The following is a 13,143-nucleotide window of genomic DNA, read 5'->3' on the forward strand; positions in this document are numbered from 1 at the left end:
CACAATAAAACATGCATTGTGCCAAAGACAATGTTATGGCAAAGCAGATGGTAAATGCTGAGCTGCTCAAATCCCAGAGGGAAACTTGAAACAACTGCCATAACTGTTTTGCAATTTGTATTTTGATTTTGAGATGCGTGCCTTGAATTCAGTAGTAATAAGACCACCGAGTCTGATAGGTTTTTATAAAAACAAAATTAAACATTTATTAATAGAAGAAAAGATTTTAAGCATATACATAGGTTTACAGATTACTACTATGATAACTCCTAGCTCCCCTAATTAATCTAGCTCCCAGTTACATCTCTGTTAAGGAACAGTAAAAACAAAATAGATTTTAATAGACCTTGGCAAAGCACATGATACCCTGGGCAGGGATATTCACAGTGAATTCTCCTAGCTTCGGTTCCTACAGGCAGTAGCTTGGTACATAGAGGCTGGAGGCTTTTCACACGTGTTAGATCTTAGATAGCCTTCTTTCCTCACACATAACCTCATCTCTTTTACGCATGTTTCTCCCTTTTTAATGTAAATCGCATTGGGCAGAATTTTGCCCTTGATGGGTGGGCGGGCAGCCGATCGCCCCCGCCGAAGTGGGCACTGCCGCCATTTTGAGTGGGCGGGCCAATTAAGGCCCGCCCAGCAGGCTGCCCAACGGGAAGCACTATGCGTTTCCTGTGCGGGGTTGGGGGGGCATTCCCCAACTGTCAAAGTGAGCTCTTTCGCTCATGCATGCGAAAGAGCGCATATCTTCTTGAGACTAAGTGCTATCTCAGGGAGAGCGCTGAAAGTTTCATAAACCTCAAAAATAGAATAATAAAAAAATTATTAACATGTCCCCCACATGTGACAATGTCACACGAGATGGGACATGTTAATAAATATGACAAAAACTTTATTAAAGATTTTTTAAACAAACATGAAACCTCATCCTGCCAGTGGATGAGGTTTCATGTATTGTCAGAAGCCAGCTGGGGCTCCTGGCCTGCCCGCCAGCCTTAAGGTTGGACGGGCAGGTCCTTTAAGTGGCTTAATTACCCTGTCAATGGCCTCAATTGGCTGATTTCGCTGTCCGCCCGCCTTCCTGAATATTTAAATGGGGCAGGATGACGTCGGGGGTCCCTCCTGACGTCATCCCGCGTCATTTTTGTGTCGGCGAGCGGACCCCGCCCCAACCCGCCTACGGAAAAATTCTGGCCATTGTTTCAATATGTTTTTGGACTTTACCTTTCTAATAATAAAAATCTTTCAAAGTACCAATTTTACCAGTAAGCTTTGGGAAAAATTAACACACTGTTTGGCTTCTTCTGGCTAAGTGTAACATTTCACCCTCTCTTTGAAATTCACGACTACTCTGGTTTATCTCCAAATGCAAATTTTCCTTTTACACCTTCTAAAACTTCAGCCATGTTTACTTATTTAGCATTTCAAACCTCGCTTCTCTTCTGATGCATCAAAGCCTTCAGACCACCTGTCCTTAATTCAATTAAGTCTTTCTTTCTCACACACGCGCACGCACACTCCAGACTCCACTATTCCAACGTGACAATGATTCCCAATAACCTGATGAAAATGAGTATATTTTCATGACAGATGCACACTGTGGAAATAAATATTAATTACACACACACGCAAGAGATGGTTGGGAAATAAAAATGTTTGCACATTATTTGCAATGTAGTGTTAAGATTTATATCTTCGGGAATGTTTCAGTGTTCAGGCAGTGAATTGGTGCAGTCAGAGTTGGCAGAACATGTTGCTCATCAGTACCAATTTTGAGAAAATAACCATTGGATCATTCATCTGGGGTACATTTGCAGAGTTGTGCATAAGTCTTGTCAAACAGTGATTGATGCAACAGCCTCCCTGGCTGCAGGTTCCCTTCAAACATTTCTTTCTCCTGCAGCAGGTTGGCAGGAAAGTGTTTTGCAGCTGGCAATGGTCTGTGTTCTATATCTTCTGTAGGTTGCTGCTGTTTATCTGCCTGCATCCACTGCTGCTGTTGGAACCCTCCCCTCTCCAGGGCTCCAAGAAGGAGGCCTTCTCTTATCTTTCACATTCACCCACTATACTGTCTACATCTTTCCCCTTTCCACCACAGTACCACTCCACAAACAATAGTACAACTACAATTTTAATTGCAAAACATTCTGCACATGTCCCTACCATTTCATCCCTTTATTGAGAAACCTGTTTCCAAGGCAAATTTGTACAAATCAGGACTGCCTTTAAGACCCTACTCAGTCTATATAGCAAAGCACCACTGGATTAATTGGGGGCTGTGGGGGGTTTAACTCATAACTGCCTGGCAGAAACCAGGCAGGTAAAAGCGAGTGGCTCTATTTGCTGCTCCATTCCTGCCCCGCAGCAAGTTTAACCCTGTTGTTTTCATCAGCAGCTGAGGGATCCGACTGACTCGGGGAAGAACCTCACTTGTATGTGCTATCAGAATCCAACAGTATATATAGGACCCCAGTGACTTATTTTGTATTCATTCATGGGATATGGGCGTCGCTGGCTAGACCAGCATTTAATGCCCTTAAGAAGGTGATGGTGAGCTGCCTTCTTGAACTGCTGCAGTCCATGTAGTGTAGTTACACCCAAAATGCTGTTCGGGAGGGAGTTCCAGTGACAATGAGTGGTGATATAGTTCCAAGTTAGGATGATGAGTGGCTTGGAGAGGAACTTCCAGGTGGTGGTCTTCCCATGTGTCTGCTGCCCTTGTCCTTCTAGATGGTAGTGGTTGAGATTTTGGAAGGTGCTGTCTAAGGAGCCTTGGAATTCATCGATTCCTATAGTGCATCTTGTAGATGGTATACACTGCTGCCACTATGCGTTGGCAATGGAGGGAATGTTTGTGGATAGGATGCCAGTTAAGCTAGCTGTTTTGTTCTGAATGCTGTCAAGCTTCGAGTGTGTTGGAGCTGCTCTCATCCAGGTAAGTGGAGAGTATTCCATCACACTCCTGACTTGTGCCTTGTAGATGGTGAACAGGCTTTGATGAGTCAGGAGGTGAGTTACTCATCGCATGATTCCTAGCCTCTGACCTGCTCTTGTAGCCACAGTATTTATATGGCTAGTCCAGTTCAGTTTCTGGTCAATGATAACCCCCAGGATGTTGATAGTGGGGGATTCAGCGATGGTAATGCCATTGAATGTCAAGGGACGATGGTTAGATTCTCTCTTGTTGGAGATGGTCATTGCCTGGCACTTGTGTGGCACGAATGTTACTTGCCACTTAGCCCAAGCCTGGATATTGTCCAGGTCTTGCTGCATTTGGACATGGACTGCTTCAGTATCTGAGTTGCGAATGGTGCTGAACATTGTACAATCATCAGCGAACATCCCCACTTTTGACCTTGTGATGGAAGGAAGGTCAACTTATGATGAAGTAGCTGAAGATGATTGGGCCTACGACACGACCCTGAGGAATTCCTGCAGTGATGTCCTAGAACCGAGATGATGGCCCTCCAACAACCACAACCATCTTCCTTTGTGCTAGGTATGACTCCAACCAATGGAGAGTTCCCATTGACCCCAGTTTTGCTAGGGCTCCTTGATGCCACACTCGGTCAAATGCTGCCTTGATGTCAAGGGCATCACCTCACCTCAGAAGTTCAGCTGTTTTGTCCATGTCTGAACCAAAGCTGTAATGTTAGGAGCCGAATGGCCTTGGTGGAACCCAAACTGAGCATCAGTGAGCAGATTATTGCTAAGCAAGCCGCACTTGATAGCATTGTTGATACCCCCTTCCATCACTTTGCTGCTGATTGAGAGTAGACTAATGGGGCAGTAATTGGCCAGGTTGGATTTGTCCTGTTTTCTGTGGACAGGTCATACCTGGGCAATTTTCCACTTTGCCGGGTAAATGGCAGTGTTGTAGCTGTACTTGAACAGCTTGGCTAGGGTTACGGCATGTTCTGGAGCACAAGTCTTCGGTACTATTGCTGGAATATTGTCAGGGCCTTTGCAGTACCCAGTGCCTTCAGCCATTTCTTGATATCACTTGAAGTGAATCAAATTGGCTGAAGACTGGCATCCGTGATGCAGGGGACCTCCGGAGGGGACCAAGATGGATCATCCACTTGGCACTTCTGGCTGAAGATTGTTACAAATGGCTCAGCCTTATCTTTTGCACTGATGTGCTGGGCTTGCCCATCATAGAAGATGGGGATATTTATGGAGCCTTCTCCTCCAGTGAGTTGTTTAGTTGTCCACCACCAGTCACGACTGGGTGTGGCAGGACCACCGAGCTTAGAACTGATCCATTGGTTGTGGGATTGCTTAGTTCTGTCTATTGCTTGCTGCTTACACTGTTTGGCATGCAAGTAGCCCTGTGTTGTAGCTTCACCAGGTTGACACCTCATTTTTAGGTACGCCTGGTGCTTCTCCTGGCATGCCCTCCTGCACTCTTCATTGAACCAGGGTTGAGAGTGGGGGATAGCTGGGCCATGAGGTTACAGATTGTGGTTGAGTACAGTTCTGCAGCTGATGATGGCCCACGGTGCCTCACGGTTGCCTAGTCTTGAGTTGCTAGATCTGTTCAAAATCAATCCCATTTAGCACAGTACCATCATGGACAGATGCATCTGCAGCAGGCAGGTTGGTGAGGATGATGTCAAGTATGTTTTTTGCTCTAGTTGGTTCCCTCACCACCTGCTGCAGACCCAGTCTAGCCCTTTAGCCAGCTCGGTCTGTAGTGGTGCTACCGAGCCACTCGTGGTGATGGACATTGAAGTCCCCCACCCAGAGTACATTCTGTGCCTCCTTCAAGTGGTGCTCAAACATGGAGTACTGACTCATTAGATGAGGGTTGGGGGGGTGAAGGTGGCACAGTACATGGTAATCAGCAGGCGGTTTCCTTGCCCATGTTTGACCTGATGCCATGAGACTTCATGGGCCCGGAGTCGATGTTGAGGGGCAACTCCCTCTTGACAGTATGCCACTGTGCCGCCGCCTCTGCTATGTTGGTCCTGCCGGTGGGACAAGGACATACCCAGGGATGGTGATCGTGGTGTCTGGGACATTGCCTTGATTGTGTGAGTCAGACTGTTGCTTGCTCTCAATTTTGGCATAAGCCCTCAGATGTAAGGAGGACTTTACAGGGTCACCAGGTCTGAGTTTGCCATTGCCTAGGTCGATGCTGGATAGTCGATCTGGTTCCATTCCTTTTAGGCTTTAATATAACGGAGTGGCTTGCTCGGCCATTTCACAGACATTTCCTTCTCTAAAGGGCATTGGTGAATCAGATGGGTTTTTACAACAATCAACAATGGTTTCATGGCCACCATTAGACTTCTAATTCCAGATTTTTATTGAATTCAAATTCCACCATCTAGTCTAGTGACAATACCACTACGCCACCACCTCCCTCATTGGTGTACTGAGGGTAGAAACAGGCCCTATCTTGTTGAGGCTAGAAGGCATGTCCCCTTCCTTCATCCCCAGCCCCAAAGAAATTCTGGCATCAGCTGGCCTCTGCTCCCCCCATCCCTTCTGAATCCTTGCCGACTGCTGTTAATTTGGCTATTGTGCAAATAACCATTTTATATATAAAAAAAAACATTCTTGGGATTTGGGAATAGCTAGCTGAGGGTTGCCCACCCCTAGTTGCCCTGGGAAGGTGGCATTTTAATGCAATAGAATCGTTGGCTAGGCCACCACAGGACAGTGAAGAGCCAATCATGTAAAAGCCAGAGTGGGCTAGGATGACAAGTTTTGTTTGCTACAGATTGTTATGAACCAGTTGGGTTTTTCTGACAACTTGATTGTTTCGTGGTCACTTTTTTTCCCACTTTTACCAGTCCTTTTTTTAAAAATTGAATTCAAATTTTCAAACAGTCATGGTGAGATTTGAACTCATGTAGGAATCACTGGACAAAAAACCCTAAGGTCAATTCAGTTCTATCATCTTGGTAATAGCATAATGTTATTATAATGAAGTTGTTGATTCATCATGGTAATTAATCCCTTCTCAGTTTACTTACAACAGACAAGATATAAAATGAGGAAACTCCCAGTGACAGCAAATTTTAAGATCCTTAGGTCCAAAAACAAAGAACGTTTATTGGATGAGTTATGCCCAAATAGGAGGGAAGATATGGAGTGAATTGTGTGTGTTAGTACCACTATGGTTTCTAATGTATGGAAATGAGCTGGATTGAGGGACTCAAAATGATCAAACCTACTAACAATACCACCTGTCCACCCAATTCCCAAGTATACTCAAATCTCCCTTTTTGTTGACCCAGCTTATCACCTTCATTAGTTTTGCATCATGCACTCTGGACTACTTGTTCAGACTCTGGATTGCTAGTCCAGTAACACACCTTCATACCCATATGTCATTCTACATGGAATGGAAGTAAGACACCAGAGCCCGTGGTGTTCGCGCTGTACCGGCAGCCCATGATGTAATATTGCTTGCATAAATCATTAGAATCTGTTCATTATGTGACTAGAGGCCAAAAGTGCATGGAGCAGCATGTATTCTGATGGCCAATTTACAGTACTGTGGGTCACATGATGTTGAGTCCTCCAAGCTGCATTAACAATTGCGGGCAATCAATTCTACACAAAAAAGAATGCATATCTAAATCATAAAATTATCTTATGTTTTGAAACTTGGCTATTCAAGAGTTGAAAATACGACTGACCAGGACTAAAGTTTTGAAATCTGCATCAGAGACATGTGAAGCAATGATATTTCAGCAAAATCAATTTACATGCTGCTATGTATTTTTTCTGGAATGATATCAGCAACTTTTTTTGTGTTTGGGTGTAGTAATATACAAAATCCTTTTGTATATTTTTACAATATTTTTGATCCGCAATATTTTTGATCCTATGATTGTAACAGCTCCAAAGGATCTGTTAAATTGTTGTACAGATTACAAAAGGAGTATATATGGCTGTGTTTTGACTGCTGTTTCAAGTATATGTTTTTCCATTGTAATGTAATAGTTCACTGAAATTGAACATGACCTTTATTATGCAGATGGGCCCCAGCTATTGCATTGAAATTGAAGTACAATGCTAAAATATATTGTGGGAATTGTGAAATTCTATTCTTGTGCAATTTTGTTTCCAGGCAAAACAAACTGATTGTGCCATTTCAATGTTGGCTCACGAGAAGCAAAAATTCAGTTTCAGTTCCAACTGTAGTGCAGTCATCGACCATTAGGTGGGAGCTAGTGTATCAGAAATACCTAGATTGCTGGGTTTTGACACCGTACAGGGCTGGAAATCTTAAGGAGAGGGTGTTGGTACATTTAATATAAATCATTTTGTGCTTTTTATATACATATAGCTAATGATCAGGTAGCACAAAAATATTCATCTTCCTAGAATCCTGATCAAGCTGTGTTTTTTCATGGAATGTGATCACTATAACAATTGAGGCAGGAGATGAATATTTGAGCACCATGGAATTCAAGGACTTGCCTTAAGAAAAGCTGTCACAACACACCTCTGTGTTTTTAAAAAAAAATTAAAACTATTTACATTCTTAGATAATTCAGCTTGATGTCCCTCACCAGAGTCAATTTAATGCAAAATGCACTGCTTGATCCTGGTTCAGAAGGATTGGCTTTTCTCTGGTTTTACAGCAACCTGGAAACATTATTTCTGATCCTTTTAGTAAAACATTGTGCAGTTTCCACTAATAGGTTACATCAACTGATCAAGAATTATTTCTCTCAGTTATAAAATGAATTTGTTTCAACCCAATTACACTTTTAAAAAAGTAACTAGAAATGCTTTGCTATCATAAGCAGGTTTATTTATTCTTTCACGGGATGTGGGCGTCGCTGGCTGGGCCAGCTTTTATTGTCCATCCCTAATTGCCCTTGAGAAAGTGGTGGTGAGCTGCCTTCTTGAACTGCTGCAGACTGTGTGGTGTAGGTACACCCACAGTGCTGTTTTAAGGAGGGAGTCCCCGGATTTTGATCCAGCGACAGTGACGGAATAACAATATAGATTGAATCATTTTATAATTGAAAGAATATATTGAATAACCAAAATAATTTCAGTTATTGAATTTGATTTGTAACCTTGCTGTCACAGTCACTGAGAAACAATCGCACCTTGTTTTACCAACCTTATAATAGTGAATACAGTAATTAGTAAACTTGATGAGTTTGCTGCTTTAATTACTTGCTTTTGGCAAATAGTCTGGTGTTCATTTCAAGCCTCATATGCTGCAAGACAATCTTGCTCTGATATGATCATCCTTTACACTGTTTGGGAACCTGTTTTTCTTCATCAGTGCTATGGAATGTATAAACTTTAATTTAATTATGTCTGCATTTTAGTGTACAGATAGCAACAGTTGGATTAGGATTTTCGGTGGAACGCAGACCTGAAAAGGGGGAAAAAGACATTTATTAAATCTTGAAGCCACTTGGAAATCCAGGGTATATGGGGCACACTAACAAGTGATAATTTCATTTATCTACACAAAACACATTTATTAATTATAAACCTGACAAAACTAGCAGTGAGTAGAACATGTTTGTTGTACTGAGGCCATAAAACCATCATATGAGAAGGATAATTACCAAACTCCATTGGGGAAATAAGTAACTGTGCTAGTAGTAAAAATTTAATTGCCTTAGAATCTAAAGGTAAATTACAGCTTAACTCCAGATGTAAATATTATGGTTTCAGGGATTGTGAGATTTGGTGGAGTTATACATTTTCATGTAAAATAGATTATTTATCTATTTTTCCCTAACTAGTTGACTCGACCATCTAATAAGCTTATTTAAATAAAATAAAGAATTATGAAATAAACAATTAAATGCAAGAATAGTAATTTACAAGGTAATTCTTTTCTTTTCATTTCTTTAGATCACAATCATCATCTTTCAAGCCGTTCAATGGAAAATGCAGCCAAGGGTTCCTTTTCAAAGCTCATGGACAGACTAATTGTGGAAATGGAAAATGTTCCACTGTGGTGTAATAGACAATTCGGATATGGGCACAAAAAATCATTAGTACAAATACTGAGTGATGGACTGTGCAACGCCAATGCCAAGGCAAGGAAAGAAGGACTACAGGTTACTGTGCCCATAAAGGTAATGCTAGTAATTCACAGTGACTAATCCATTTATCAACCTGATCAGTTCTACTAATATTATTAAAGCTGAAGTGTGCCAACACACGGGTTCTTTGCTGGAATACTGTACTGGCATCAACATTTTAAATTGGTGAAATGCTTAAATCCAGTCTGCCTCATTTCAGACTATCGCACAATATTATTTTGAGATTTTGACTTAAAATTTTAGGATATTGGAATTTATTGAGATATAATGCTTGCTTAGCAGTCAAACTGTTGAAATTAGTTTCGTAATTTCTTAATAGTACAGGTGGTACCATGCTTTTACTCATTCATGGAAATTCCTGTTAAGAAGGAGGCAAATTAGCCCATTATGCATGTGACAGTGCTCGCTCCTCCACTTGTGCGATTTAATTTAATCCCATTTTCCTGCAATGGAATCTTAGAAATGTTAAATTTGAAACAAACTATGGATTAACAACATACGTTTTTGCTCCAAATTATATGTAGATTTGCTCCACAAAATGAAAGAACTCAACCTCAGTGTGGTGGAACAGTTTTTAATCCCAAGTAAAAAAAAGTCTAAGGTTTGCTTTAAGAAGTCATGAGATCTTTTTGTAGCAGTAAATGATTTGATACTCTGTGGATTGAGGGTCCATACTAATTTTACTCTGCAATAGAAACCCTATACTACAAATAAAATCTTTCTTCTGTAGCATCCACCTCGTTTCTTACAGAATAAAACTTTTTATTGTGTGAAGGTCAGCTAACAACTGAAATGATTATTGGTCAGGATTGAATGCAAGTTTTATCAGCAATAAAAATCTTTAGTTTATAGGAACCTTCGTTTGACTGGTAAGCAAGCACTACTTCTCAATAAATTCCAGTATCTTAAAAACTCAACTCAAGTTTATAAGGTGGCTGTAATTTATTTCAATTATGCAAGACTAATAGTCCAGTCAACTTCTGTTCCTTCTTGATTTTATTTTATGATTTTAAGTATTTAAATCAATTTAATGAAAGTTGAAATTTATTAGTTTTTTTATTTTTTATTCTCTACCAGAATTGTGTAGAAATATTGAAGAAACAGATCCTTGAATTTACTCAGAGGCTGCATGCTGCAGAAGTCGAACGTCGTTCTTTGCGTATGGAGCTTATGCAACTCAAAAACTACATGAATGAACTGAAAAGAGAAAGTGGGAAAAATCAGACCCTTGAACAGCAACTGAGCGACCTCAAGCAGAATATGAAGGTGAACAGTTCTTTACTTTGGGCTTTTCTAAATCTCAAGGTTAAATAGAAACTATCTTGTTCGTGGGCATTTTACCAGGGTTCCAGCGTTGCACTCCCTAAAAATTGTTTGCATTATACGAAAGTGTATTTTTAATGGCATTAAGACCTTCACGCCACTAGTGTTAACTCAGACATTCGCACAAGCAGACTGACAGTTCGTTTTATTAGAAAAGTTTAATTTAAAGCCAAGAAAGAAATAGATTGGATGAAATGTTAATAGTTAAGAGTGATTTAATTAGAATGCCTCCTGAATGGCACAAGTTTATTGGCTTTTCATGCTGGTCTGATTTTTTAGTTTTAAGAAGAGATTTTAGGAGTCTGTTAAATAATAGACACAAACTAATTTTAGTGTCACTCAGTGAAGTCATAAAAAGTTACTACAGGAATTTATTGAAGCAGTAATGCAAATCTGTATACATTGGAATTGTGCATTGTACCTTGAAAATACATTTTTTCTGATATAGGGATTACATTTGATCCAGCATAACAATCCATTTGATATGTTTTCTCCTAGTTTACTAACCATAAAAATTATGATACTATGAATGTTGACGGTGCCAAATCATGCATTCATTGATGCTGATCTCCTCAGCTTTGCTGGTTTCTGAATAGAAGGATAGATCTTTTAGTTTGAAGACCCCATTTTAGGAGGGTGCAAAGACAGTTGGAGATACCAGTTGGTAGCTAGTTATCAGAAAGCCCATTTACCAACATAACACTAGAGGCTCCCTTTCCTGTTGGGTTTTTTAAAGAATCAGCCAGCTACATAGCTACTTTTACTAATACCATCATTTTTTAAAATTTCTAGATTCTTGAAATGGAATTCATATTCTTAAATTGTCATGGTTGGATTTGATCTTGTGTTTTCTAGATTAGATGTCCAGTAAAATAACCACTAAACTACTCTATCCCTTATCGATACAAATTACAATTTGCTGATGGCTTTCTGGAATTTTTGGTCTAGTTTAAGGACAATATCTTTATTTGCATCTTACTTAATCTATATTTTGAAAATGATGAAGGACAGAATTGGATTCTGACCTTGAAACTATAATGATCCACAAATGGACCCCAATGATCTTACCAGAAAACGGAGTCTCCTGATGATGATGACTATGTCAGTCATGTATGTTATGGCCAAGAAGGTTACACGTTCATTCCCTGAGATCGCAGTAAGGATGCTATAATTGATTTCTGCAGCTCTGGCCTAGGGTAGGGGTGCTCTTGATCTCTGCCAATGCCCCAACCTCCCACCACCTCGCCACAACAAGAATTGTTAACATTCACTGATCAGGATCAATTTAATAGCAATAATTAACTAATAAAACTCAGCAATAAAGACAAATTAATCAGAATTTTAAAAAATCTCCTCAATAATTTTGTTCTACAAATGAGGAGCAACATTAAAATCAGACATATTTCATCAGTGGTAACTGTCTGTCACATGTAATTCAAATGGTCTTTGAGGAAAGATTAAATGAGTTGGTGCCTATTTCCATAAACTTATTCTTGTAGACCCAGAAAATGGTTCCATTTGAGAGATTTGGGAGTATTTGCGAAGAGCTGAATAATGCCTTGCTCAGAGAGCAGCAGGCCCAGCTGCTACTAAATGAACAAGCACATCAGATGCAGGAATTAGGATTGCAACTGGAGCTACATTCCAATGAAGAAGCAGAAAAGGATCAGACCCTATCTGAGGCTGTAAAGGTAGGCTGTTAACCACTTTCATAGAGCGATCTTGTCTTGTTTTCTCTTTAACTTTCTAATTGACTTCGCTGCCTTTAACACAGTCCACTGTAAATGTGGTGTACCAGTTCCAGCATAAATATCGAGGTGTCCATATTACTCAGCCAATAGCCTTTTCTGTACCAGACTTCACAGTAAAGAAGCACAAAAAAAGTTAATTTCAATCCTAAAAAAGACACAATTAGAATGTTTCAGGAAAAAAAATTAGCATTCTGTTATAATTTGGTATGGAATATTGAATATGAACAAAGGCAATTTATGAAAAATGATTAAATTAGCAGAGATATAATCTTCAGGAGCAAAAAAACTCTGAAAAAGGTAAGTGATGTGTGGACTTGTGCATATTGTGCAAATGCTGACATTGGGAAGAAGGAAGATGGGATGAGTAGGTTATGAATTTAAACAGCAGTGAAGGAGCGTTGAGAGGAGTTGGTGCTTGTGCAACTTGGTAGTATGAGAGAAGAGAACGGTGCTACCATATGGTTTGGGGAGAGGAAAGGAAGAGGTAAGTATGCTTAGAATGTGAGAGGCTTTGCAGTCTGCTCTTGTGATTGTACTCTGGAAGGGAATTGCTGAAAATGGGGGCAAGGGAGTGATGGAAGTATTTAGGTGGGTGTTAGGAGAGATTATCGTAACCTGTTGCTCAAAAACTGCGGGCCCTGAAGAAGACCATTCATGCTGATGTCTGTGTCTTCTACTGTGTTGTGTTGTCGGAATTGATCTCTTGGCTAGCTAGCCACAATGTAGAGGATATAAGGGGTGACAATGTAAATGTATCTGACTCAGCCCCATTGAGGGATGGAGAGTTGTCAGAGGTCTACAGCACAGAAGAAGGCCCTTCGGCCCATTGAGTCTGCGCTGGTCAAACAAGTACCTAACTATTCTAATTCCATTTTCCAGCACTAGGTCTATAGTCTTGTATGCCATGGCATCACAAGTGCACATCCAAATACTTCTTAAATGCTATGAGGGTTTCTGCCTCTACTGCCCTTTCAGGCAGCGAGTTCCAGACTCCCACCACCCTCTGGGTGAAAAAATTCTTCCTC

General features: G+C 40.5%; 1 protein-coding gene across 5 annotated transcripts in view; it reads left to right on the forward strand.

Moving 5' to 3' along the window:
* Window positions 1-13,143, forward strand: part of ccdc171 (coiled-coil domain containing 171) — a 226,036-nt gene that overhangs the window by 114,053 nt on the left and 98,840 nt on the right. For all 5 annotated transcript variants that reach the window (XR_013573484.1, XM_078530317.1, XM_078530309.1 and 2 more), the window contains 3 exons: window positions 8,851-9,077; window positions 10,122-10,310; window positions 11,867-12,058. Coding sequence is in view for 4 of the 5 variants with exons in the window: in XM_078530317.1 (XP_078386443.1) it covers window positions 8,851-9,077; window positions 10,122-10,310; window positions 11,867-12,058 (608 nt within the window). In the remaining variant the exon portion in view is untranslated. The remainder of the gene's footprint in view (window positions 1-8,850; window positions 9,078-10,121; window positions 10,311-11,866; window positions 12,059-13,143) is intronic.

The sequence above is a fragment of the Cetorhinus maximus genome, chromosome 2, assembly GCF_964194155.1.
Source record: "Cetorhinus maximus chromosome 2, sCetMax3.hap1.1, whole genome shotgun sequence".
Classification (NCBI taxonomy): Eukaryota; Metazoa; Chordata; class Chondrichthyes; order Lamniformes; family Cetorhinidae; genus Cetorhinus; species Cetorhinus maximus.